Here is a 27362-nt window from a genome sequence, read left to right as displayed (position 1 = left end):
TATTTTTTAATTATAAGAGTGGTATATACTCATTGAAAGGAAAAGAGGAAATTACAGAGAAATAGAAAATAAAATTATTCAATATGTATTTCAATATGTAATTCCAGAGATAACATCTTGGTTAGCATGCTGATAAAATTTGAGCATGAATCATATTGGTAATCAGAATCAACATTTATTATATCCTTGGGAATGTACTAGGTGTGTTTGCTGTGTCATCTCATTAAATTCTTACAGCCATGTTGTAAATTAAGCTAATTTTTAAAAATCATTTTATAGCTGGGGAAATGGAAACATGGGGAGAGTGTTTGCCTTCAATCTGATAAGCAGGCCGGGCAGATCTCTCTTGAAACATTATCCCTCTATAAGCAGCTCTTAGGAAAACAATGTTCCCTGTCTAACTTTTCCAAGACTGAGATTTTATCAAAAACTGTTGCCAATCCTAGCATTTAAGCCTCCTGCAATTAAGTCTGCAAGAGGTAGTCTGGCTCCAGAAAACTGCAGACTTACTGTTACCTGGAGGGAAGAAAACAGACCTCCAGGAAACCATTTCAGAGACAGTCTCAAGGAAAGGGACAGGAAGAGACAGGTAGAAGGCTGCATGTTTCAAGGGTTTGTGCCGGGCACACCCAGGTACCAAGGGGAGGAAAGAGACTGAAACATCCATGTGAAGGATGTGGCAGAAGCCCAGGCTTTGGAGCTGAGCACGTGGGCTCAGACCCCAGCTCTACCACTTAGTAGTTGTGTGAGCTCAGGCAAGTTCCGTAATCTCTCAACCTTCATTTTCTCCTCTATAAAATGAGGAGACTAATAATTCTTACCTCACAAAGTTGAGATGAGAATTAAGTAAGTTAATACAAGTGGTTTAGCCCCAGTGCATGGCACAGAGTAAATGCACAAATAGATCACTCTTTTTATTAGCGATTAATCTTCTAATTAGTTATTACTGCCTTCAGCAAGCCCCTAAGCAAGGCCTAAAGACCCTAAGCAAGACCCTAAACACACGCCATACTGTTTAATTGCTTCCTGGGCCAAATCATCTCTCTTGTGGTTTGATCCAGGAACCTAACCTACGTTTATAACATGGTGTCTAGAGAGAAATGCGTTCTAGGTTTCCCTCAAACTCATGTAGAGCTAAAATTTTGGAATACTACCCTTAAGTAAGTAAGAGGCTATCTTGAGAGTTGCTGAGGGTGTTTTTAAAAAATTAATTAATTAATTGATTAATTTTTGGTTGTGTTGGGTCTTCACTGCAGCGGGCTTTCTTTAGTTGCAGCGAGGGGGGGCTACTCATTGTTGTGGTGGTGGGCTTCTCATTACGGTGGCTTCTCTTGATGTGGATAACGGGCTCTAGGCGTCTGGGGTCAGTAGTTGTGGCTCACAGGCTCTTGGCACACGGGCTCCATAGTTGTGGCGCACGGGCTTAGTTGCTCCACAGCATGTGGGATCTTCCTGGACCAGGGCTCGAACCTGTGTCCCCTGTATTGGCAGGCGGATTCTTAACCACTGCGCCACCAGGGAAGTGTGAGTGTTTTGTTTTTCTTTTTCACAGTAAATTACCACATCCCCACGTCTCATTTATTTATTTATTTATTTATTTAATATTTATTTATTTATTTGGCTGTGCCAGGTCTTAGTTGCTGCATGCAGTGCGGGCTCTTTGTTGAGGCACGTGGGGATCCTCGTTGTGGCCTGTGGAATCCTTAGTTGCAGCATACAGGATCTAGTTCCCTGACCAGGGATGGAACCCGGGCCCCCTGCATTGGGAGCACGGAGGCTTATCCACTGGACCACCAGGGAAGTCCCTCACATCTCATGTAAAAAATCAACTTTGTTTTCATTACAAAAGGACAAAAGTGTGTCATACTTTTACAAAAATGAAAGAAAAGGGTAAAAAGCACCCCTGGCTAATCCCATACTCCTAACAGAATTATTGCTAGCTTTTGGTAATATTTCTTTATAGAGTTTTCTTAACTCTATAATTTTAGTGGTAATCATATGCAAGAATTTATTTTCTGTTTTTGTTACTTAATATTTAATCATACGTGTTTTTGTGTTATTTTGGCACAGAATATATTTTGGTCTCCATTCTGTCCATTTAATTGAGGATATGTTTGCTGTGGAGATTCTGTGTCCTGGCTTTAGCATTTTCTGCACTCTTCTGATAACACGTTTAGAATTTGAGGAGAGACGTGGTTTTGGTAATGCAGAGAGGATGTGGGGCCTTGAGAAGTAGCCTTCATCATCTTAGTGCATTTACCATGGTCCAGGGAGGGCCCTCAGCTATGTGGCCTCAGAAACTGGATTTTTCAGGAACTAAGACCATAGCCACCTCTCGCAGGTGAATTCATACTATCCCACTACATGCAATTGAAGTATGAAATCAAAATAACAACCCATCACCTGACAGAAATACAGTACAGTAGAGTGGTGATTCCAGCAGCCACCAGTGTGTCTGCCTGTAGGTCATCCCTAGTCTAGAGTCATTTAATGTAAAGTAAAATAATATAACGATCACAACAGTGATGGTCCCCACTTAGTGGGTGCTTACTGTGCATCAGGAGGTGGGCTAACACTTTACGTATTAATATATTAGGTCATCCAGTCCCTCAGTAACTTCTCTAGGAAGGTACAATTTTTATCCCCGTTTTACAGGTAAGGAGACCAAGGCTCAGTGAAGTGATGGGCTCGAGGTTTCATAGTTTCTGTCTAAACCCAAACCCCAGATCTTAAACACTGTGCTGTAGTTCTGTTATTCTTACAGATACTTGGCCTCCTGTGTTGGCATCCTTTTGTGTTCCTTGCCGTCTCCCCAACCTCCTGGGATGTGCCCTGTGCCAATGTCTCATTGTGACGATAACATTGATAACTGAAAAATCCTTGATTTTTCATCCTCTGTTTCAAGGAACATGTTTTTCCAGCTCTTACAGAGGGAGAAGAGCTTTTGTCTTTTCCCTTATTTTCTCTTTGGATCAAAATATGCCCTAGAACAAGAGTTCACCTTCTCTTAAAGCTGTGCCAGGAAGGGGCAACTAAGAAAGGGAACCATTAGGACTGTATTTTGGGCTGTGCCAGCTCAGAACTGAGGAGGCATTGACCGTCTCTTCTTTGCTTTCTCCACCGGTGCAGCATCTGGAAATGGCTTTTCTTCTGGGGTGAATGACAGCTGGGGTGAGAACCCAGAGAGAACTCCTGTGGTATATAGATGGTTGGATCCTTCTACATCCAAAATCTCTGGTTTTCTGATCTCTAAACTCTCGTTGGAGAACTCCCACTACTGTTAATCAGTTGGGGATAGGTGTTCAGTTTGTGCTGATGTGAATAATTTCAGGATAGGATTTCCATCTGAAACAGCATGTCTTTGTGATTGCATTTTAGGGATTGCTGGAGCGGAACTACCAAGCAGAAGCAGGCATTGCACTGTCAGTTGTCATCAGGTTTGCAATCAGATTGGAAAAGCTGAACTTGAAGCTTCCTGCCTGCAGTGAGGCCGAGAGATACCTACTGCTCGCATAATAAAAGACATGAGCTTCAACGTGACTCTCCACCTTTCCTATAAATTCCGATTACTGTTGCTCTTTACTTTATGCCTGACGGTGGTTGGGTGGGCCACCAGTAACTACTTTGTGGGTGCTATTCAAGAGATTTCTAAAGCAAAGGATCTCATGGCTAGTTTGAACAAGGGTGTAGTTTTGGGGAAGAAAGGAACTGTGACAGAGGAAGCCTCTGTGAAAAAAGCAGACCTTAACAACTGCTCTTCTGTGTCTCCACACCTCAGTAAGTATTTATTTTTTCTTTTTAACAAGTAGTACATACACTTTTTATTTGAATATAACAAATGTACAGAAAAGTACAAAAATCAGAAGTGTGCAGCTCACTTAAGTTTCACAAAATGAACATACCAGTGGAACCAGTATGTAAATTAAGAAATGGAATCTTCCCAGAACCCCAGAGATGCTTCTTTGAGTCACGACCCATACTCTAAGCTTATATTCCATCCATTAGATTTTTTTGAACTGCACATAATTGGAAACATACACTATGTACTCTATTGTGTCTGGCTTCTGTTGCTCAACATTATGTTTGTGAGCTGTATTTGTATTGCTGACAGATAGTATTTATTACGTGAACATGCCCAATTTGATCCTCCAGCTGCAGAAGTCTCAGCAGGCATGTCGATAGGCATGTGTGATGAGCTGGGGGTCGATTGACCCAGGCCGGTGGCTCTGCTCCCAGTGTTTCTCATCCTCCTGGGACCAGCGGGCTAACCTGGGCATGTTCTCCTGGCATCTGCAGGGAAATGACAGCACATCCAAGCTTCCACTCATGGCATATCTATTAACATCCCCCTGGTCCACCGTATGGAGTCGAGGGACAGGATATTATGTTTTCAGTGTTGTCTTAGTTTATTTCTGTGTTTATTTCTTAAATATGTTGTATGTTTTGATTCTCCTTTGACATCTTGCCTTTCAATTTAAATGAATAAGAAGTTGGTCTTTGGGAGCACGTTAATTAGGAAAAACTCCACAGCGATATTCTATGTAACCCACAAAGGTTCTGTCAGACCTCTGATTCTCCAGAACATCGAAGCGCTTAGAGTTCTCCAGATAATCCTTGGAGTGTCTTTCCAGAATGCCTTTCCTCAGCCCGTGTGTGTCTGGCGGATTCCTGTCTAGTCATCAGAAATCTAGTTTAGATCACTTCTCTCCCAGAAAGGTTTCTGGGACTGCCCCAGAGTTAATCTTAGGCTCCCTGGGTGCTCCTCCACCTTTGTTTCTGTTGTTGTGCTGGTCAGTGTATTGTTTACACATTTTGTTGTTGTGCTAGTCAGTGTATTGTTTACACATTTGCCCTTCTTCCCCTGGAGACAGTATGCAGGCGGGATGAAGGCACGGTGATCCTTTCCAGCTCTATGAAGTCCAGAGCTCCTCCCTGGTCCTACAGAGGTGGCTCTCTGCATACACTTAATTAGCTCCCTGGGGGGCAGTCTAGGGCTCTTCAGAGGCTTCTTGCTTTTAGCGGCACAAAACCTGCAGATCCTTTTTCCTGATTGCATCACAGACTTGTAGTGTGATCATACTGGCATGCTGCTTCTCTGTACTCAGTCATGGAAAAGCCAAAACATTATTCCGGATTGTTCAAGGGAAATTGTTCTGCTCACAGATTACACAAGTTGAGATAGCAAAATGAGTTACTGAAATGCATATCTGACTGTATCATCCCCCTTGTTCAGAATTCTCTCAACATACTTAAGCAACAGATGCATTCATGAAAACAGATGGGCAGTGACACGGTACTGAGTATGGATCCAGAGGGCGACATAAGTAGCGACAAATTAAGATGGGCCATTAGTGACCCAAGGAGGAATAAAACTTGAGAAAATATGACGGGGGCGGTAAGGGAGACTGCTAGAGTGAGTGGAAGCAGGCACCCAAAGATTGGGCACATAATAAGCTACTACAGTGAGGGAGTGAGCAAGGGGACTGATTTACATCAGACCTGTTGCATGGGGCTCTTTCCGGGGCCGAGAGCAGAGACATGGTCAGGTTAATTCAGATGATGGGGTTTATGGACAGGCTACACAGGAAGACATCTCTACAGCCATCCCATCGTCTCCCAGCAGCTCTGGTAGCTTGCCTTTCCTTGTAACTCCTTTCCTTACTGTTTGTAGGGATTACTGCCTGCTGACTCTATGTCTTGTGTGTAGACCCTTGTGGAAAGGCTCTTGTAGGTCAGTTATTTGCTCTTGGTGCTGTTGGGCAGAGTCTGTCAGCCATGCTGTGGACAGTAGAGCCTGGTCTAAGCAGCCATGGCCAGGGTAGGAGATGGTCACATGAAGCAAGGCACAGTGACATACATCGGAAAGGTGGGTGACTGCTTTGCTCCAGAAGAAGATAGCTCAGTTTGCAAGTACCTTGAACAGTATAGGTGGAGTTTTTCTTGTTTTTTTTCGGCCACGCTGCGTGGCATGTGGGGTCTTCGTTCCCCGACCAGGGATGGAACCCGTGCCCGCTGCAATGGAAGCGCGGAGTCCTAACCCACTGGACGCCAGGGAGGTCCCGAGCTGTAAAAAGCGTGTTCCCTAACCAGAGCTCTGCCTCCTCTCCTACCAGTCAGTATTCCCAGTTCATCGGGTCTGAGGCGAGGGTCAGTGGCTTCAGCCTTATCTTTAAAGCCTTGCACGAGATTGGTTACCATGGATGGTCTTGGGTTTCATCCAGTCAGGCTGTGTCCAGACTCACTGAGCAATGCCCCATTGGGGATTTCGCCACGTGGAACAATGGGAGGATTCTTGCGGTGTTGCCCATACCTGTTACTGCTGAGTTAGGGAGGGAGGCTAGTTTCTATTTCCTTTCGCTGCTTTAGTTTCAGGGAGTTAGAATAGCTCTCAAGAGCTTAGGGAAGGACCTTGGGGAAAAGGGCCTTGTCCGTGAGCTTGATTCCATGGAATGCTCTTGATCTTTAAGAGACTTCACCCTCCTTTGGAATTTTTTTTTTTATGACAACAAAAAAAGTTGGATTGATTCATTCATTCATTCCATGGGTGAGGCTTCCTTTTTTTTTTCCCCCTTTGGAATTTTGAGAAGGAAAAGAGGTTAGAGCAAATTTGAAGTTGCTCAGTCTACCCCTGACCTCTGCTCTTCACCAGTGTCCTCAGAACAGAGTGTATTTTCTACTTACGGATGAATCATAGAGCCAGGACTGGTTACCCAGCACAAGAGAATGGTCTTATATGTCATTTGCCTGTTTTTGCAGCCAATAACCTGAGTCATAGATTCTGTGGTTATAGTTTGTGACCAAATGAGGCTTTACAGTAGTGCTCCTTGTGTGCCAGACAACTAGCACAAAGTGTGTGACATGTACTAGCTCCTGTAAGCCTGTCAGCCTTTGACGAGCTTGTTCATATTAGTTCCTGTGTCCTGTTTTTATTGTAGAAGGCCAGAACAAGCTCGTTTTCAAACCAGATCTCACTCTGGAAGAAGTACAGGCAGAAAACCCCAAGGTGCACAGAGGCCGGTATCACCCTGAGGAATGCAGGGCTTTGCAGCGGGTCGCCATCCTCATCCCTCACCGGCACAGAGAGAAGCACCTGCTGTACCTGCTAGAACACCTTCACCCCTTCTTGCAGAGGCAGCAGCTGGAGTATGGCATCTATGTCATCCACCAGGTGAGTGTGTGGGCAGACCAGGCCTCTGCCCGCCACACCCTCCTCTCTGTGAGGCGCTTCGTCTGTCTTGGGTAAAAGGGCATCAAACTGTCATCAAAGGTGAGGTCTCTTATCTCATTTATCCTTGAAAGTAGTAAAGGCACTTCTTGTTCCAGAGTGTGGAATAATGGGATAAGTGCTGGGAAATTTTACTGGCTCTTAAGTGATCCTCTGGAGGAAGCCTGTTTTCTTTTGTGAGCCCTTCCATTGCAGACAGTGAAGCCCAAAGATATTTCCCTGGGACTGACCTTACATTGCCTTCTGCATTTGCTATACACTACACAATGAGATGTTGGAACTGTGCTTTATTATTGAGCCTGGCTATTCAATGGGGATCTAGACAGAGGAGTTGACTACTGTGTGTTAACTGCCATGGAATTCTATGACTGTCTCCACCTTTCTGCCTTTAACTTTGCCACTATCTATTATGTAGAACATTATGTTTCGTTTTCACTTTTTTTTTTAAAATAAATTAATTTATTTTTGGCTGTGTTGGGTCTTCGTTGCTGTGCGCAGGCTTTCTCTAGTTGCAGCGAGCGGGGGCTACTCTTTCGTTGCGGTGCGTGGGCTTCTTGTTGCGGTGGCTTCTCATTGCGGAGCACGGGCTCTAGGCGTGAGGGCTTCAGTAGTTGCAGCACGCGGGCTCAGTAGTTGTGGCTCACGGGCTCTAGAGCACAGGCTCAGGAGTTGTGGCGCATGGGCTTAGTTGCTCCGCGGCATGTGGGATCTTCCTGGACCAGGGATCAAACCCATGTCCCCTGCATTGGCAGGCGGATTCTTAACCACTGCGCCACCAGGGACGCCACTAGTTTTCACTTTTATGATTCACTTTTTTGGCTTCCAAAAGCATGATTTAGTAGGAACACGGTAAGTATTAGTGTAGCCTGCTTTGAAGAGTTTAGCTCTAAGTGGAGTGGGTGATTTAAGGTGCCTCTATCTGTTATTAACATTTATTGAAAGAAAAATAAGACATCAACAACTATACATGGCTATCTTTTCAGAATTGTCCTGGGCCATCCAAATAATTCCCCCTCAAATCCTTACAAATGCTCCGAATGCAAGTAATATCATTAACTATATGCCTAATATTGGTTATAACTGGTAATATTTGTTTTAGGAAAACTTTTGACAGATCAGAGGATGCTGTTCTGCAATGTATACTTTATAATAAACTGGGGGTCTTAAAAATTAATGTGTGTGTATGTATTACATCTATCCCCATTTTGTGAGGATTTGAAACAAAATTTAACTGTTATATTGGTTTATCATTATTTTTGTTTTTAACATTGTTAGTCATTCAGAGTTCTTACTCAGGACAGCAACCCCCCCAGTATATAATTTTATGAATAGAAAAGTTATGTCTGCTTTATGTTATTCTTTTCAGGAAAGTACTGTGGTGAGTTTTGAGAACTGCCTATACTTTTGTTATGATAAACTGTTTATTGAACTGGAATTTATTCTTAAGGAATTTGATCCAAATAGCCATGAAAAAATTATTACTGTAAAAAAATGTTTCATACTATAGCTTTGATTATATTACCGGTTTACTGTGTTCTTTCCTTACCCAGTAACGAATGTCCTCTGTAAGGCCACTATGAGGATTAGTGTCTGCCATGAAGTGTTAAATCCGGGTTCTCTTACAGTGATTCCACGAGACTTTTAAGTAGCTTAGGTATATGAGCAGTAACCTTCTCTGTTTATAGGTCAGGATTTCTTGATCCTTTCTGGCAAGCTATATTTTTTGGGGAGCTTAGTGTAAGTTTGTTACATGGGGTAAGATTGGGATTAGCTAAGAGCTGAACAGCGAAGCAGTGATTCTACTTGGCATGACTGGTATGTAAGAAAGGTTTTGTGGTTTTATACGGAATAAATAAAGGTATGTTTAAAATTTTTTTAGCGTTATCTTTATTAGTATTTTAAAACTATGGTTTTTAAAAAAATTGTTGTAAAATACACATAACATAAAATTTACTATCTTAACCATTTTTATTGTAGAGTTCAGTAGGGTTAAGTTTGTTCACATTATTGTGTAAATAATCTCAACTAATCTTTCATCTTGCAAAACTGAAACTCCAAACCTATTAAACAGCAGCTCCTCATTTCAAGGTGTTTTTAGTTATGGAATACAAGTATGTATGAAGCGTAAAGAAAAACACAAAAGGCCTGTTATTGTTATTGCATCTACTGTGTCAGATTTTCATGTCATATGTATACTCTTGTGCATTAGCAAGAATAATACCAGCTCCTGCATGTGAACTGAACAGGGGAACAGTGTGAAATCTTGTCTCAGGAGCTTTTCAAGTTTTAATTTCCATATCTATAGGCTGGAAGTAAAAAGTTTAATCGCGCCAAACTCCTGAATGTGGGCTATCTAGAAGCTCTCAAGGATGAAATTTGGGACTGCTTCATATTCCATGATGTGGACCTGGTGCCCGAGAACGATTTGAACCTTTACAAGTGTGAGGATCAGCCCAGGCATCTGGTGGTTGGCCGGAACAGCACTGGGTACAGGTAAGGCGGCTCTGCTCACAGCTGCCTTAGGTCAGAAGCCTGGCCTGTTATCATCAAGGCTGTGCAGACACTGTGTCCAGCGTGTCTGCAGAAAATGAGAAATAGGAAAAATGGTCCATGATATATCACTTAAAGTTCAAAACAGGAATTAGAGAAATTCGATTTTTTTTCTTATTAGGAAAAAATCCGCCAGCAGCCTTGGCAGAGGATCACAAAGATAAAAAGGGAGAGAAGATGGGAGGGAAAATAGTCCAAGCTTTGCAAATGGCGGCCAGCCTCGCCTGTAGGGCCCGCCTGGTGGAACTTTTGCAAGGGCTCCCACGCTGAATAGAACTCAAGTAACTTAGCTATCTCTCCCTGCCTTCTGCCTCTAAGAGACAACAAGAGTGTGCCTCCAGGTCAGCTTTTAGGCCTCTTTTGTGAGACTGTGATGTTTGTTTCCAGACCGAGTCCGGAGGGAGACTGGGAAGGGGCATGTCCATCAAGTGGTCTGCTCAGGAGCCAGGACACCCAGGACAAGTTCCCTTCTCTCAAAGTCACTGTGGGAAGAGCCAGGCACCATCATTTCTGCTTTCATGCCCCCCGCCCCCCCGGCCCCATCCCACCCTCCACCACACACACACGGAGAGGCATAGCTGCTTTTCAACCTTATTTTGTACCAGTTCCTATTTGAGAACAACTGAGGGGAAATAGCGACCAAGAAAGTTCTCCACAAGGGAAACTATATGTTCACTTATATATGTGCACACTTACCTGTCAGCCTCCACCAAGCCCTGCCCTTCGTGTGTGCTCACATGTGGGGTGCTACTGCACTAGGGACCCTGAGACCAATCTGAATGAGGCCGAGTGCCCATCCCCACAGCACTCCCTGGTGTGTACTGCTGTGGGGAGACAGGCAGCTGCAGTGGAGCTGTGTCAGCTTTGCACTTCACTTCTGCAAATTCAACTAGGAGCACGTGCTAATGAGGGGGAGAGTTTGGGGTGGGGGTGAGGCCAAGGGAGAGAGAGCTATAACACTATAAAATAAAATGGGAGGTTCCACCAGTGTCTACTCTGGGAAGTGAGCATGAGATGCAAACCATGAATCTCTTTTTGTGTGTGTGTGAAATATTCTTCTTTTTATTTTTTCTCAGTCATTTAGAAAAGTAAAAACCATCTTTACTTCACAAACCATACAAAAACAGGTGGTCAGCCGGATGAGGCCTGCGGGCTATAATTTGTTGGTCCCTATAATAGCATGTCAACTGGGATGACAGGATCAGATTTGCATTTTCAGCCAGTGAGTCTGGAATTCAAATGTGCATATGAATCATCTGGGGATTCTGTTGTGAGATTCTGTGTATCTCACCAGCTCCCAGGTGATATTTTGGCAGCAGGGTTTGATCTGTGAATCACACCTCGACTACCAAGGCTTTCAAAGATCCCAGGTCGGATCCATCCATGGAAGAGAGCCTGGATTGGAGAGCGAGGGTGAGGATGGAGGGGAGAGCTGTAACATCAGTTAGGAGTCTTTTGGGAGGTTGGCTCAGCAGGCCTTGGTTGCTGGGAGGAAGTGAGAGCTGGGAGAGAGGGAGAAGTTGAAGATGACAGCAAGGTTTTGTTGGTTAGTGCTGTCTTAAGCAGAGATCCCAGTGATCCGTACAAAACTGGGTACAGAATAGTGCTAAAGAAGTTTTTGCAAACCATGAATCTCTTGATGCCTCCCTTGCTCTTGGTTTCCATGTTGCTCTTATTGTGTAGGTTTCTCACTTCGGCCTGTTCAAGAGATTTCCAGGAGTAACGCTGACTGCAGGCGATCTTTGCCTCAGGTACAGACTTTAAACCTAGTCCCTGTGTAAAGTGTGGGATATAAACAAATACCTAGAATAAGCCACAATGGGTGAGAGCACACTCTCTTTAAGAAACACCTAGGGAAGGGTTTAAAGGTGTTGTCCAGGAAATGTGGCATCTTCATCTTGTGGAATCAGTGGGAGCTTCCCAGCAGAGTTCCAAGATGTGGAAGCAAGAGAGAACATGGCACAGGTTTTGAGGAAAGGCGGGTAGTTCATTAGTGCTGGAGAATGAATGTCTGGGATGGTGGAGGGAGGAGACGCTAGAGATGAGGGTAGGCAGGGGCCAGGTTAGGCAGGTGTTGTTCAGTCTGGTAAGGAGTTTGGAGTGCCTGTGGAAGGAATTAGAGTGCTGCTGACACATGGTTACAGCCAGGAATGACAGGAGAAAGGTCAGTTCAGCTGGCCTTTAGTGTATGGGATGGAGCAAGGCAGGAGGGGAGAAGATGAGGGGCAGATGCCCACTCCTGCCTCCATGCTCCAGGGGCAGTGGGGCCAGAGGGCAGGAGAAGGGTCTGGGAGAGAATCCCAGGACTTTTTCTTTTGGGGAACTTGATCATTATCTGGAGATTTTGCTTTCTTGTCTGTGAGCCACCTCTGCACTGAAGAAAGCAGCATATCATGGCCAGGTACCTTGGTATTTTCAGAAGCGTATTAGCCATCTGCCCACTCATTGGTATTAAGATGTCACTCTCTACGACACAGAATACCTGTACTTCAGACCCTTGACATGGGTGATAACTTCCCATTGCCCAGTCTTTCTAGACATCTGTGGTGAGAAATTACAATCACACAGGATTGTTTTCTCATTTGTTTGTTTTTGGAGTATGGATACACAGGATTGTATCAAGGACAGGCCTTTTGTTGGGATTCTAGATTTTATCTTTGCATTAAGCTGGACCATAAGAAAATGAGTTCTGGGCATTCCTGCTGGGAACTGATCTTGAGTAAAACTTTGGTGTGATGATCGTGGGTTTTATCAGATGCCACTCACTCTAAAAACAGCCTCTGTACGAATGTTGCTGTTTTAACTTGCTATTGTAATTGGCCAGACGTTTCTTTTATAACTAGAAATCAGGAAGCCTTTGTCTTCCTTGAGTAACTGACAGTTTTCCTAATGTAAACCAGGTGATTGAATGTGTCTCCTCTTTTGATCTGGATGCAAGAAGCTCAGAGTCAAATCCATGACCTTCTTTTAGAAGCTGAAAAGAATCTTATTTGCAGATCAGAGTTCTAATATATTTCCTATTCTAATCTTCTATCTGATTGAAGTTTTCCTCTCGTCCTGGTTTGTCATTTATGTTTTTCTAATTTATTGTATGTATCATGTAAACTGCCTCATTTTCTGTGGTTTGGGGGAGGTTTGCATAGGTAATGTAGGAGTTGTCTTCCTCCTCCTTAGTTATTGTCTTTCCTCCTTTGGTCAAAGTCCCACTAGTTGCTGGCAGGTGCAGTTGCAGGTGGCTAAGTGTCTGCCCTCTGCTGGTAACTGTGTGTCCCTGTGCCACAGAGCCTAAATCAGCACACTATTCATTGTCACAACTGCCCCATGAGGATGAAGGGAAGCGCAAGAAGTGTTTTCACTTTACACACATGCAGAGGGAAGAAGTTAAAGCAACTTGTCTCAACTATCTCAGACTCTGATGAAGACAGAAATAAATCTTGTTTATCCCAGTGATTATGGGTCAGTGATAAAGATCTGTACTAGCCTGTGGGAAATTTTATGGCCAAGAATTCCTTTGGTACCTGCCTGCTTTTTACAAGGACTTTACTGTTATTTGATGACTCCATTTTCCCCACCCTTGGGCCTTACAGTCCTTTAAAAATAAGTAAAACTGTTTCAGGGCCAATCAACTATTTATGCTTTTCTAGAGAAGAAGAAAAACCAGAAGGAAAGATCAATAAACATGTAGATATTTGGCACCTAAGAGGCAACAGAGGAACTGATACTTCTTTAACCTTTCTTTCCAACTGGTCTCCTCCTGCACCTCCCACTGCAGCTAAACTGGTCTCTCGGTGCTCCTCACACAGCCTGCACTTCTCTCCCCCTCGGCCTTTTGTCACAGAGTTCTGATCGCCAGGAGTTCCCCCAGTTTTCTACCTGTCTGAATCCTCCCAGGCCCACCTGCCCTGACGTGTGGCACCTCCTTCCTCAGAGCCCTGATAATGTTCACCTCTCTTGCTGGGTTATCAACTCTGTGTGAGGGCAGGGCCCACTTATTCTAGCGTTTAGCCAGCTGCTTTGCACACAGTGGATGGTCGTTACTTAATGGGTCACTACCAAGTCATCAGTGCTGGGTCCCTCCTGGCGACCCCTTTTTGGGACGTGGCAGGTTATGCCTGGGCAGTGGTTCCACTCAGTGTTCTGATGAAGCTTCTAGTTTTCAGGTAGCTTAGGAACCCCTTCCCAGCCAGAGTCCAGTAACCATGGCAACAAGTCACTGCAGTCAATGTCTTGGTCAGTAATAGCTGCTTTCTGAGCACTTTGTTCTTTTTGTTTGTTTTAGGTTGTTATTTTCCAGAATTTTAGGTTGGGGGTATGTAAGTAAATCTGTTTCCATTGTGGGTTAAGCGGGGTCCTCCCCATCTGTACTCAGAACATAGAAACAAACAGCTGAGCTACAAATTAACTTCTGGGACTCCACCTATTAGATGGCAAGTGTCTACATGATTATTGATCTTTCCTTTTGGTTTTTCTTATTATCTAGAAAAGCAGACATATTTTATTGGTCCTGGAATACTTTGAACTGACATTAATTAAAGTTAGAGATCCTCCATATATATTCACATCCTCTTATTCAGTAACATCCAAGTTATTAAGCTGCCTTCATTTGCATTTCTGAATTGTTACCGTGTTCTATTCAAGGGACATCTTTATTTCTCAGATTTGTTAATTTGTCTACCAATAATCCATGAGTCCTAAATGATTGACCTCTTTTCTTTCCCCTTTTCCTTGTTGGTATACCCACAGCTCCACCCTTTTTACTCTCCTCTTTTCACTTACTACATTGTCTTCGGGCAGCTTTCCCTACCCTTGTGCCTTCAGGTACCACCTCTTGACAGCTTATTTCCAAAGCTATCTCTGTAGCCACTCCTCTGTACTGAACTTGGACCTTGTAACCTTTTTACCACTGGCAGAAGCCCCAAGGGTACCTCATATTCAGTTTATCCAAACCGTAATTTGTCTTCTTCTCAAAACCTAATTATCAGTTTGTATACCCTGTTTTTGTGAGAGGCACTGTCATCTACCTAGTTGCCCAAGCTGGAAACCTCAGGGTTATTAAGGTATGTTGGGTTCTCCAGGAAACAGACTCTGAGACGGAAATTTGTATGCATATAAGTGGAGGTCTGCATAAAAAGTGTGTATAGGAGCTCTCTCCTGGTCTCCACCCCACTCCCTAAAAGAAAGTAAAAGTAAAAAAGCCACTCGTTCACGCGGAACCTGGATGCAGCCTCAGAATGCTCTTAACCCAGAGCCCTTGGCAGCCACAACTATTCATTGGATTGGCACACGAGGTGAAATCACTCATCCAGATCTGATGTTATAGTGCACATTGACAGGTACCTCTGTAGACCTCTGCACACAAACACTAACAATAAAAGGTGGGTGGCACCTTGCTTAGTGAGCAGATGTGAGAGCTTGTCTAGACAGAGGACAGAAGGCCAGACAAGGAAGGCCAAGAACGTGGGGAGGTGGATGTCAAGCAGGAGTGGGTGGGTGGAAGTGCATGGTCTTCAAAGTGTTCCTAGAATGCCCACCCTGCAGTCAGAGACTTCTGAAGCATCTGTGGAGAACAAAAGGACTTTGCACTAACATTCTAACCATTTCTCTCCTCTCTTTCGCTCCAGGTTACGTTACAGTGGGTATTTTGGGGGTGTTACCGCCCTAAGCCGAGAGCAGTTTTTCAAGGTGAATGGATTCTCTAACAACTACTGGGGATGGGGAGGCGAAGACGATGACCTCAGACTCAGGTGAACAACAGAGACAGGTCCCCTTCATGGGGCTCTGCTAGCAGTGGTTGTGTGTGGTTCCTGTGGAGGCCAGGCCAGCAGGTCATGAGGCTCCGACTTGGGCTTGAAGGGTGGCAGGGGGTGGGGGGTGAGCAAGGGCGACCCAAATCGCTCTTTGCCACTGGCAGTTCAGAAATGATGGAGGGTGGTGTAGTCCTGGCTAATGGGTGTCCGGGGTCCGGGAGTGTTGGTGGAGGTCTCTGTGGACTTGTCAGCAGGTATTACCTACTGAGATAAGAGTCTCACCCGTGAATGGCAAGTCCCAGACCAGAGCGTTTGCAAAATGCCACCTGAGGAAAGTGACCAGAGGCCTGTTCTAAGCCTCTGCTTTCTCTCAGACCCCAGGCAACCCTGGTGGTTCCCAGCGTGCAGAGCAGGGAGTGTCAGCAGCCTGTGAGGAGTTGCACACCCCGAAGCAGGCCAAGATGTCCTCTCCTTATACACGAGCCAGCCCCGCACTCCGTGGGAGCAGCTGCTGGCCTGACTCCCTGGCCTGACTCGGGGCTGCTGGCATGACCCTCAGATTCTCTTGGATTCTTTTCTGCTCTGGGGGGTTCAAAGGGGATATGCCTGGTCTCCCCTCTCAGCCCCCTTCCCTGAACTTGGGCTTCATGGCCAGATAGTTATGGGTATCCCTAACTCCCAGAAATAAGTAATTATTCAAGAGCCTGGGGCCAGTATCTTCAGACTTGTAACAAGGTCTTTCTATTAGGAGACCCCCCTTTCCTCCTGTTGTTGCCTCTTAGAAAGAAAATTTCTCAGCTGGCATTCTGAATTAATATACGTGTGGCTGCCAGATGTTTTCCATTGCTTTTCCATTGCTTCAGCATGAAGAAGCCGGGCTCCATGCTGGTCTCATTTCCAGGTCTAGGCTGAGAGTCTCTGGAATGTTTCTGGCAGGAGGGAACGGATCTCCCTGACCAAAGGCTGCATAGAAATGGCCGTAGTGATGGGCAGCGGCACTTCATGGCCCAGCCCATCAGCATCCTGTGTGGCCATGGCTTATGAAGTGGACAGAGGGTACCTGCTAGATTTCAGGGCAGGAATAGCAAGGGCTCGGAGTCAACCGTATCCATCATGTTCCCCAAATCTATTTCACTGCCCAGATGGGACGGCTAGTAGAATTTTACACTGATGTATCTTCACTCTCTTTTTTCCTGTTGCTCCTCGGTTTCAAGGTGAAGGGGAGCCCCAAGTTTTGCTTTCATTTGATAAGAACATCATGGCCTCCAGAGTGGTTCTTGACTAACGCTATGGATAAACCAACAAGATTTGAGCATAAACATTTGCTGAAATTTCTTTACTAAATACTTATTTACTCACCTGTGCAACAGGCACCACCCTCTTTCTGCTTATATAGTACATTACAGTTTGCAAAGAATGTTCCATGTGGACGGTCTCATTTGAGGCTGTCAGATCAGCTCTGTAACACCATTGCCATTTTACGGTTCGGGAAACCCAAGCCTGGAATAATGAATTGACTTACCAAGGTTGTAAATAACAAAGTCTAGATTTGAACCTAGGTTTGTGACATTTAACAGTCATTATTTTCCCTGTTAAAAGAAGGAAACACTAAGTAAATTAGGGATCCTAAGACACTTGATTTTTTAAAGGTGTATTTTCTCAGGTGTTTCTGGAAAATGACAAAGTGTAAATTGACACATCTTCTTTGTACCTCAGTAGTAAATGTTAAGGGTGATTCTTTGGACTTATTGCCTGAGGCCCAACATAAGAAAATTCTTTTTCTTTTAATACCTAAATGATCAAGATATGTGTATGTGCATATATATGTAAATTTTTGCAAATGATTCTTTTTTAAGTGCCTAGTGGTAGATAATTGGGATAGAATTTTTTTTTTAACACCTCTGTTATTTTTCCAGGGTTGAGCTTCATAGAATGAAAATAACCCGGCCACTGCCTGAAGTGGGTAAATATACTATGATCTTCCACAAGAGAGACCAAGGCAATGAGGTGAATATAGAACGGTAAGTCCTGGATCCACGCGCCTGGCAGGCTACCTGCGTAGTCTCTTCTGTCACTAGTCCTATGCCAGATTTGATCAGATAAACCAGTTTATTTTGTTCAAAGCTTTTTATTGAGGTAATTTTCGGACAGACCCAAAAGCAGAGGGAACATCTATTGAATTCACATGTACATGTACCACATTCCCAGTTTCAACAGTTAACAACTCATGGCTTCTCTTCTTTCTCCCACTTTCTTCTCCTCCCCCACTGGATCCTTTAGAAGCAAATGAGATATCACAGCATTTCCTGTGTAAATATTTCAATAGTATCCTTAAGAGAAGTCTTAAAAAAAGAACTGCAGAGGTGCTGCGCAGAGACCCGCTGCACCCCTGCAAACACGACGCTGCAAGCGGCGCGGAGCGTGCGGGCCATCTCTGCGCCCAGCGCGCCCTGCCCACCGCTGCCCTGGGGACTGCAGGCAGGTGCCGTCCGGGCGCTGCACACCAGACCCACTCTGCTGTCAGGTCGTAAATTCACAGACAAACGTGAATGGGTAACAAGAGAAAACGGTGTTGGAACAGTGGGAATCAGCAATTTTGCACAGGAAGCTTTGGGAGATGTTGTTTACTGTAGTCTGCCTGAAGTTGGGACAAAATTGAACAAACAAGAGGAATTTGTTGCTTTGGAAAGTGGGAAAGCTGCTAGTGAACTCTCTTCTTCTCTATCAGGAGAAGTAACTGAAATTAATGAAGCTCTAGCAGAAAATCCAGGACTTGTCAACAGATCTTGTTATGAAGATGGTTGGCTGGTCAAGGTGACACTCAGTAACCCTTCAGAACTAGATGAACTAATGAGTGAAGAAGCATATGAGAAATACATAAAATCTGTTGAGGAGTGAAAATGGAACCCCTAAATAAACTAGTTTGAAACAACTTAATCTAGCATAGTTGTCTTAAATTAGTGGTGGATAGATTTTTAAAAAGCAACTTTTAGCAAAAGAAACTACTTGCAACGATGTTGCCTGAAGAAAGTACCCCTTAACTTCCTAATGACTTCAGATAAACACTATGCAACTTTTTCACAACACCTATGACTTTTAGGCTAGTCTCCAGTTATAATATTCAGAATTCCTGAAATTATCTGTGGTAAAACTAGTTATGAAAATTATGTAATTCAAGGATAACATTATTATCTTAACTGTATATCATATTGTAACTTGCCTACAGCCATCCCTGGATTTGGGTCAAAATACTCAATGAACTTGCCACTGGAAATAAATGGCAGTGGAGAAAAGTTTGTTAGTTGTACAGTGTCCAGTGAAGAACGTTACTCTCTTAATTTTGCAGTATACTGTGTTTGCTGGTGCTATTTTTATACAGTGAAGCAACAGCCTTGCAGGAAAATAAGAAACAGTTTACTAATAAAATATTCAACTTCCTAATTTAAGAAAAAAATACTGCAGTACTATTATCATACCTAATATAAAATTATCAATACTTGCTTATTGTCATCAAAGGTCCAGTCAGTGTTCAGATTTCCCCAATTATCTCATAAATGCTTTAATAAATTTTTTTAAACAGTTGGTTTATTCAGATTCAGATTGTAGACAAGGTCCACACATTGCATTTGAATGATTTCTCTGAAATCCCTTTTAATCTGTAGGTTCCCCCTTCCCTCCTTTTTTTTTTTCCCTTGTAATTTATTGAACAAACCAGGTCATTCGTCTGATGGAATTTCCTACATTGTGGGTTTTGCCAGTCACATCCCTGTGCTATAACTTAATTTGTGCCTCTGCATTTCCTTATAAGCTAGGTCTTCGATCTGGAGGCTTAAACAGATTCTGGTACTATTTGGGGGCAAGAACGCTTCCTCTATAGTGCCATGTATCTCCTTTTGTATCCCAGCAAGGGGACACGATGTCTGGTCATGTTTTGGTGATGTCAGGATTGTTCTGTGGGTTCACGTGTTGTCGGCCTCATGCAGTCATTGTGAGGGTCCCCATTAGTCTTCACCTAATTATTTTAGGAGCCATTGGTGATCATTGCCTAAATTCATTATTCAATTAGGGATTGCAAAATTGTGATATTCTGTCAGTCCTTCTGCATTTATTAGATAGATTTTTCTACAAAGAATGATGTGCCTTCTTCAGCTGTCTGAGTACCCTGGGGTACCGTTCTTATAGAAAAGGCAGGATAAAGGGAAAGAATCAGCATTGATTTTTTTATTTCAAAATGATGAGTTGATGCTTCCTACAGCCTTCTGGATGTAGTTAATATTCTTTTCGATGCTCAGATTGTCTTTGGCAAATGTTATCTTTTTCCAGTGGGCTCCCGAATCCTTTGACATAACTGCAGTCGTTTTGTGAGCTTTTTTCCCTTTGCTCTGGTGTGATGAGCTGTTCTAGGCTCCTCTTGTGCTCCTGCCCCAGGAATTAACCCTTTCACCAAGGAATCCTGGCAGATAAACCAATTCTTTTGGGGGCTATGTCTGAAAAATCTACATTTCTTTGTTCTGGTGGGGGTTTTTTTCCTAATGTTTGAAACTGTATTAAAGGGCCTTTAGCCTTTTTGCTAGAGTCTACATTTTAAAACAATATCAAAAGACTTTTAGCCCTTTTGTTAGAACTTACCACTTTAACAAAACAGCTATTTCTATCTTCCATGTGTCTTTTGAGCCTTTGCTCATAGGGGTGCATTTTTCTCTCTAAATTAAAATAATAATAATTAATTAATAGATACAAAAGAATACTTATCAACTGTATGAAGAATCTGAAGATTCTTGATACCATGACCACTGGTCGTGTCCTCTAGCCAGTTTACGCCCTTTCCCTGTGTGGCCCTTCCTTATCCCACATCTTCCCCCTACCCCAAGAGGAAATACTTTCCGGAATTTTGATGATAATTAAAGTTATTTTTGCTGTGTCTTGGTTTTCTTATTTTCCCATGTGTTTGTATTCATATACAAAAGATTGTTTAGTTTTACATGCTTTTCAATTTTATATAAATGAAATCATGCTGTATTATTTTTCTCTGACTTTATTTAGCTCAACTTTATGCTTCTAGTCTCCATCCACATTGTTACTGTAACCGAAATGCATGCTTTTCACTGCTCAGCTCCTAGACCAATTCAGTTCAACACCACCCCTCTCCCTGCATCCTCAAGCTCCGGCCACACAATTACTTCCTCTTCTTCAAACACATCCTGCTCTTTGACATGTCTCTGTGTCTTGCACAGGGTGGTCTCTTTTCCTGGGTGTCCTTTCCCTCATCTTCTCTGCTGTGAGTTTCTTCTTTTTCAAACCTTGGTCAAATTTACCTTCTCTGTGACCCTCATGAAGTTAGGTGCCACTTCATTCAGCCTCCTCTGCATACAGTTTAACTTTGTTTGAGGTTCCTATGAGTCCCCGCCCTGCCTGCAGACACAAAGTTCTCCCAGCAACATCGGAGCATTCATAGATCCCCTGAAGCTTATCCAAGGACCTGTCAGCAGTGGATGAGATGTATCACTGTACATCCTTCTGTCCTGTAGACTGGGGGCTCACTGCATGAAGGACTCTTCTGATCATTGGTCCTCAGGGTCTTCCATGGGGTTTGCCATGTGAACACATGGCTATCGTTAGTACCTGTTACCTTAGATGGGGAAAATAAACTTCTTTTGCAGTAGGAAACCCAACAAGTGCAATAATTTACAAAGATGCGTTTGCCAAACTTTGTGACAAGGCAAAAAGCAGTGGAAATAGATGTTAAATTCTTATCTTTCACATTTGTTCTTTATCTTTAGGATGAAGCTCTTACATCAGGTGTCACGTGTCTGGAGAACAGATGGGTTGAGCAGTTGTGATTATAAATTACTCTCTGTGGATTACAATCCTTTATACGTCAACATCACAGTGGATTTCTGGTCTGGCCCATGACCCTGGCTCTTCTGCTGACATTTGGAGGAACTGAGTATTTGATTGCAATAATTTTGGCCTAGAGACTTCCCCTAGTAGCACACATTAAGAACTTGTTGCAGCCAGTTATTGAGCTGATTCTCCCTCTTTCATATTTCCTTAGCAGAACTCCTGGTGATACAGAATGTAAAACAATTGTTTTGATCATGAGGGTTAAATATTGTAATGTAGATACTTGAAGGACTAAGTATAAAAGGACCACTCAGAAGATGCCATGAAGGCTATTTGAGAACTCTGATTGAAGGAGATTTATTTAAGTTTGAAGTGACACATATTTTCTGGGATAAAAAATGCCACAGGAGATAAGATTGCTGAATGTCCCAGAGAACCAGGAAAGGGTTGAAGATATATTTCTGTTACTCATTTATCCTGCATGGTCATCTGGGAAGAGGTGGGTCCCAGGTGAGATGAAGGCCGAAGAAGAGGGGAGAAAGGTGAAGAATGAAGATGCCACGAACTTGGGACCGAAGAGGTGGCAGAAGGACCGCATCAGGCGGAGAGCAGCTGCGGTGGTTGTACTGTTGCTATGGCTGCTGCCCTGCGGCAGGTGTCACCTGCCCAGATACACCTTCCAGTAACATTTTATCTACTAGTTTTTAGAACATTTTTGTAAAATGATTTTGTACGTGTAGGATATGAAGTAGCAGTTTACAAATTACATATTAACTAATAATACATCGGAAGTACCTCTGTAGTAAAATATGAAAAAGCTTTGGGTGGTCAATCTTGTTTTTTACTATTGTTTTGTTACCAAACCAAACTTGGGTCCGCTTGCCCACATGCAGTGAAGCCAATCTACAGACACTGCGTTGTGGTGAAGGAAAGCACAGCGTTTACTGCAGGCGCCAAGCAAGGAGTCTGGGCAGCTAGTGCTTAAAAGCCCAAACTCCCTGAAGGCTTTCAGGGAAAGGTTTTAAAAGACAGGGTGAAAGAGGGGTTGTGGGATGTGTGATCAGCTCATGGACAGTCTTCTGATTGGCTGGTGATGATGTAACCAGGAGTCAACATCATCAACCTTCTGGTTCCAACTGGTCTGGGGTCTACTTGCTTGTGGGCAGCACACAGTTAACTGCTTCCACCTGATGGGGGTTTCAGTATCTGCCAAACAGCTCAAAGGATATGGCTCAGAATATTATCCGTAGCCCTTGAGAAGGAACTAAAGGCCCTTGACTTTGTCTAATGGCTAAACTACTATTATTTTGTCTTGTTTGACTGTTTTCCTTTCTTTCTGCATTTTCTCACTTCTCTGATTAAATTTACTCTTTGGAACTCAGGGAAGGCCTAGGAGGCTAAAGTTTCTCTACAAACAAGACATGGGGGTGGGTCTTTTCCAGGAAGGCCCCGTAGGGTCCTGCTTGGTTCTAGCTTCCAGATGTATTCATGTCAGTAATCCTACTGCTTAAAAACAAAACAGATGAGACTAAGCCTTCCCCCGCTCTCCCGTGTTCATCCTTCTGTTGTTCCATCCTGTTCTTCTGTGCGCAGCCTCCTTGTGAGACAGCTCCAGGCCTGTGGCAGGTGCCTCTGAGTCTCGGCTCCTGGGCCGCGTTGTGTTTTTGTTCTCTTCATCCTCCTGTGCTTGATTGTGATCAGTAATGGGCGCAGCAGGGCTGCCTCAGGGGCACACCTCGTTGGTGAGAGGAAAGGAAGGGGTGGAGCCAGGGCTCCTGAGGCCTTTGATTTGGAAGGAAGGCGGGGCCATGGCACTGATTTGGTACTGCTGAGCTTCCTGGGAGAGGGGCGGGAAATGTGGGAGGATAATCTAAGGAAGGTTAATGGGGATGGATACTGGCTCAGAGCAGAAATAAGAATATTTTGTTCGCCTAGGGGAATGGACACAAATAATGTAGATGTGGATGTTCTTGAGCGTGTATTATGCAACTGTGCCCCAGGGTTTCTCAATCCATCATTATTACATGACACTTAATTTTTAAAATTCAACATGAGTGCGTGCCAGCCAGTTAGTGTAAATAATCCTTCCCAAACAGGGAGAGGGAGGGAATAGGAGGATTTGGGGCTTCCAAAAAGACAGCAGTCACCACCCACGTGGGGAAGGAGAAGAAAGAAAAGTGCATTTTGTGGACGTGACAGGTTTACCTAGGGCTGGCCTGGTTTACCTTTAACCCAGTAGGGACAAGTAAATGCTGTGTTTTTTCTTTATTTAGAAAAGAAATAATAATGGTTTTCTTACTTTTCCCCCACCCTCTTGTGTCCTGCAGAATCTTCCTCTAGCTTTCCATCCCAATTTTTTAATTGAGGTATGGTTGATTTAAAATATTGTGTTAATTTCAGGTGTACGGCATAGTGAGTCAGGGTTTTTTTGCAGATTATGTTCATTATAGGTTATTACAAGATATTGGGTATAATTCCCTATGTCATACCATAAATCTTTGTTTATCTATTTTATGTATAGTAGTTTGTATCTGTTAACGATCCCAATTTTCTTAATTATAATCTAATGCAGACTGAACTATTGTAATTGCCAACAGCCTGTGCCAGGGGCCTCCAATTTGGAGGCTGTGGGTCCCTGGTCATGGCTGGGGAGGGTAAAGGAAGAGAATAGTGTGTGCAAGGAATTTGAGGATCCATACTGAGAACAATTTCTCATTCAATGGAAACAAAATACAATTAGTACCATGTGGGAACTCCCTATGTATTTTCAGCTATTAACAAGGCATCTGCATTTTTTAAAATGTTCAAAACCACTGTTGCCTATTGATATTCTTCAGGTAATTCTTTCAACCAAGATAAAGTACATGTCATTTAAATGACTCACTATGAAACTTCTGGAGGTGGAAGATTGTTTTTTTTTTTGCGGTACGCGGGCCTCTCACTGTTGTGGCCTCTCCCGTTGCGGAGCACAGGCTCCGGACGCGCAGGCTCAGTGGCCATGGCTCACGGGCCCAGCCGTTCCGCGGCATGTGGGATCTTCCCGGACCGGGGCACGAACCCGCGTCCCCTGCATCAGCAGGCGGACTGTCAACCACTGCGCCACCAGGGAACCCTGGAAGATAGTTTTTTAAGACCTTTTTTTTCCTTCTCTGCCACTGTACCTGCAACGGCATTCGAAGCCCCTGACTGGCAGGAGGCATATGGCTGCCTGCTTGCTCTGCTGGGCAGTTTGGCCTCAGAGGAACCGAGCTTTCCCAATTTCCCGCCCTGTGTGTCTTTTGCTGTCATTTGCCACAAAGAGGCCAAGCTTTCTGAGTTTTGTAGATAAGCCTACTATACTTGCTGAGATCTGTTTGAACACCACAAATACTTAACACGAGTGTACTACTTTAAAAGTTTTTATGGCTTTTTATCACTTATAGTAGCACTCCTTTTTATAGCGCTTTATGGTTTATGACAATTTTATACACACTTTATTGATTAGAGTTAAGTAGGGTAGAAGAGGAAGTGGAGGTTCCATTACACCATATTGCCTCCATCTGGGCTTCTCTCACTTTTTTTTTGGCCGTAATATGCGGCTTGTGGGATCTGAGTTCCCCAGCCAGGGATTGAACCCTGGCTACAGCAGTGAAAGTGCCGAGTCCTAACCACTGGACCACCAGGGAATTCCCTGGGCTTCTCACTTTCTTTAAGGAAGGTTTCCTGACTCTACATCCCTGTCCTAGCTCCTAGAGAAGTTTGGTATCTTCTGGACTTGAAAGTGCATTCCATTCTAGGGACTTCCCTGGTGGTGCAGTGGTTAAGAATCCGCCTACCAATGTAGGGGACACGGGTTTGATCCCTGGTCCGGGAAGATCCCACATGCCGTGGAGCAACTAAGCCTGTGCACCACAACTACTGAGCCTGCGCTCTAGAGCCTGCGAGCCACAACTGCTGAAGCCCGCACGCCTAGAGCCCGTGCTCAGCAACAAGAGAAGCCACCGCAGTGAGAAGCCTGCGCACCACAACGAAGAGTAGCCCCTGCTCACTGCAACTAGAGAAAGCCCGCACACAGCAACCCAACGCAGCGAAAAATAATTAATTAAAAAAAAAAAAGAAAGTGCATTCCATTCTCATCTAGTCTGTAAACTTTTTTCCAGACTCCCTCCCTGGTTTTTCTGCCCTTTGCCCCCTCACTCCCACTCAAGGCCCTGGGGGTCTCCTGGGGCCCCAACTGCTCTGTGAATGGACTCTTGGGAGAGAGGAAAGACATTTTCTGCTGGACTAAAAACCTCCACTTTCCCCAAGTCCTATACATATATAGTCTCTCTCAAAAGCCATTAGTATGTCCCACAAAATGGAGCATATTCAGGAACATTTCATAGGTTCTTTTTTGCCCATCACTTTACAAAAAAAATTTTTAAGTCTATTCCTTAGTACTTTAAATGTTTAAGCTATTGCCACCTTCATTAGTTTTAAGTCCACTGAAGACCATCTTATACCTGCTGAGAGGGCCAGACCAGTCTCTCAAAGATATTCACAGAGGAGAGTGTGTGATGTGTATGTGTGTGTGTGTGTGTGTGTGTGTGTGAGAGAGAGAGAGAGAGAGAGAGATCTGGGGCCTTGGTGGAGAGGTTGGTGAAGGGTGAGGCACACTAATTGAATGCTTGCTCTGTATTTGAATTTTCCTTGCTTTTTAAATTTTAACTTTCCAATATTCCTGTAAGTGTGTATGTAGTACTGCAAAGAAAAAACAGATTCAAGTTAAGTAACTTCCCAAAGTTGGTAAGAGGAAGAGATAAGATTTGAACCCAAGTCTCTTGACTCTAGTGTCTTGTTTTTTCCCCCCAGAATATCACATTGTCAGGAGATTATGAGATTTCTTTGTGAAGGCAGTAAGGGCAGAGATCTCATTTGTAGCTAGGATTCTGGAAATAATGTACAGAACTTGAGATATATCCATTAAAATGCCTTATCTTCATACCCTAGTACATTCTTCCACTATTGAATAGGAGTTTTGCTATTACTCAACTACTGTTTGAGGGTCAGTGAATTTGGACGAATATATTTGCTCATTAAGCTTGTTGCAGTAAATTGAAGTAACATGATATTAGTTGGCATGTTCCCAGGGAATACAGGCCAAGCAGAGATCTTCAGACCAGATTTATGGTATAACTTCCTGTTGGTATTTCTTACAGGCTGTTAGCTGTTCTAACGCACTCTACATATCTTACGGAATCCTCCCAGTGAGATCTGTCTTCCTGAAGCAGGTTCCAAGAGGCTGACTTGCCAAAGTCATGCAGAGCTGGGATTTGGAGCCAGGTTTTTGACTCCAAAGCTCATGTTCTTAACAACTTCATGGTATCGAATAAAGCGGCCCACGCTGTCTGTGGAGTGTGTTTCTCTCTAAATAAATCCACTTCTTATGTAAAAAAAAAAAGTTCTTGAGAACACACCATGGGGAAGCTTGAGGTGTCTCAGGAAAAGAAGTCAGACAAAGTCTATGAGAGCATTTGGGTTTGGGGTGGGTCATTTGGGGAGGTTCTAAGCCAGCAGGATGTGTTCTGTATTGGACGTTGTCAGAAAGCCAAGACAGTTCTGATTTACCCACGGGGAGGACTAGAGGAAGAATAGAGCTGTAATTGTGAGCACGTAGCAGTCACTTATTTTAGCAAAAAAAAAGGGTGTGTTTGGTATTCTGAGGGTGGCACGGTGACCTTGTTATTGTGCTTGGACAGAATTATGAAGTGGCCTCACTTTGCCTCATTTTACATGACCTTATCTGAGGCTGGTATTCTGTGAATTGTTTACGTCTAGCAGGAGAATAGCATGGCTTAGTTGTGAGTGCCAGGCTAGCTTCTGGATGTCAGGGGCTGCTCTTTTTTCAAGAGGAACTCAGGGTGGAGGCCACTAGAAAGTAGGGCATGATGGCACCATTTAACTCCAGGATCTGGCTATTTGTCTTTTTCAAAGGAGGTGTGTGTGTGTGTGTGTGTGTGTGTGTGCGCGCTTTGGGA

At 43.8% G+C, this 27362-nt stretch overlaps 1 protein-coding gene across 2 annotated transcripts in view; it reads left to right on the top strand.

The window, feature by feature from the left end:
* B4GALT4 (beta-1,4-galactosyltransferase 4) overlaps positions 1 to 26804 on the top strand; it is a 33538-nt gene extending 6734 nt beyond the window's left edge. The window contains exons 2-7 of one of the 2 annotated variants that reach the window (XM_022559004.2): positions 3379 to 3777; positions 6936 to 7168; positions 9531 to 9718; positions 15397 to 15519; positions 17439 to 17543; positions 21303 to 26804. In XM_022559004.2, the coding sequence (XP_022414712.1) occupies positions 3525 to 3777; positions 6936 to 7168; positions 9531 to 9718; positions 15397 to 15519; positions 17439 to 17543; positions 21303 to 21435 (1035 nt within the window). In that variant the 5' untranslated portion in view covers positions 3379 to 3524 and the 3' untranslated portion in view covers positions 21436 to 26804. Of the gene's footprint in view, positions 1 to 3378; positions 3778 to 6935; positions 7169 to 9530; positions 9719 to 15396; positions 15520 to 17438; positions 17544 to 17802; positions 17890 to 21302 lie in introns of those variants that run through there. The other variant, XM_089910568.1, reaches the window with a different exon arrangement.
* Positions 26805 to 27362: the final 558 nt, after the last annotated feature.

The sequence above is a fragment of the Delphinapterus leucas genome, chromosome 4, assembly GCF_059928025.1.
Source record: "Delphinapterus leucas isolate spDelLeu-1000000601 "Yukka" chromosome 4, BTC_Dleu_Yukka2, whole genome shotgun sequence".
Taxonomy (NCBI): Eukaryota; Metazoa; Chordata; class Mammalia; order Artiodactyla; family Monodontidae; genus Delphinapterus; species Delphinapterus leucas.
This window is presented reverse-complemented; position numbering and strand designations above follow the sequence as displayed.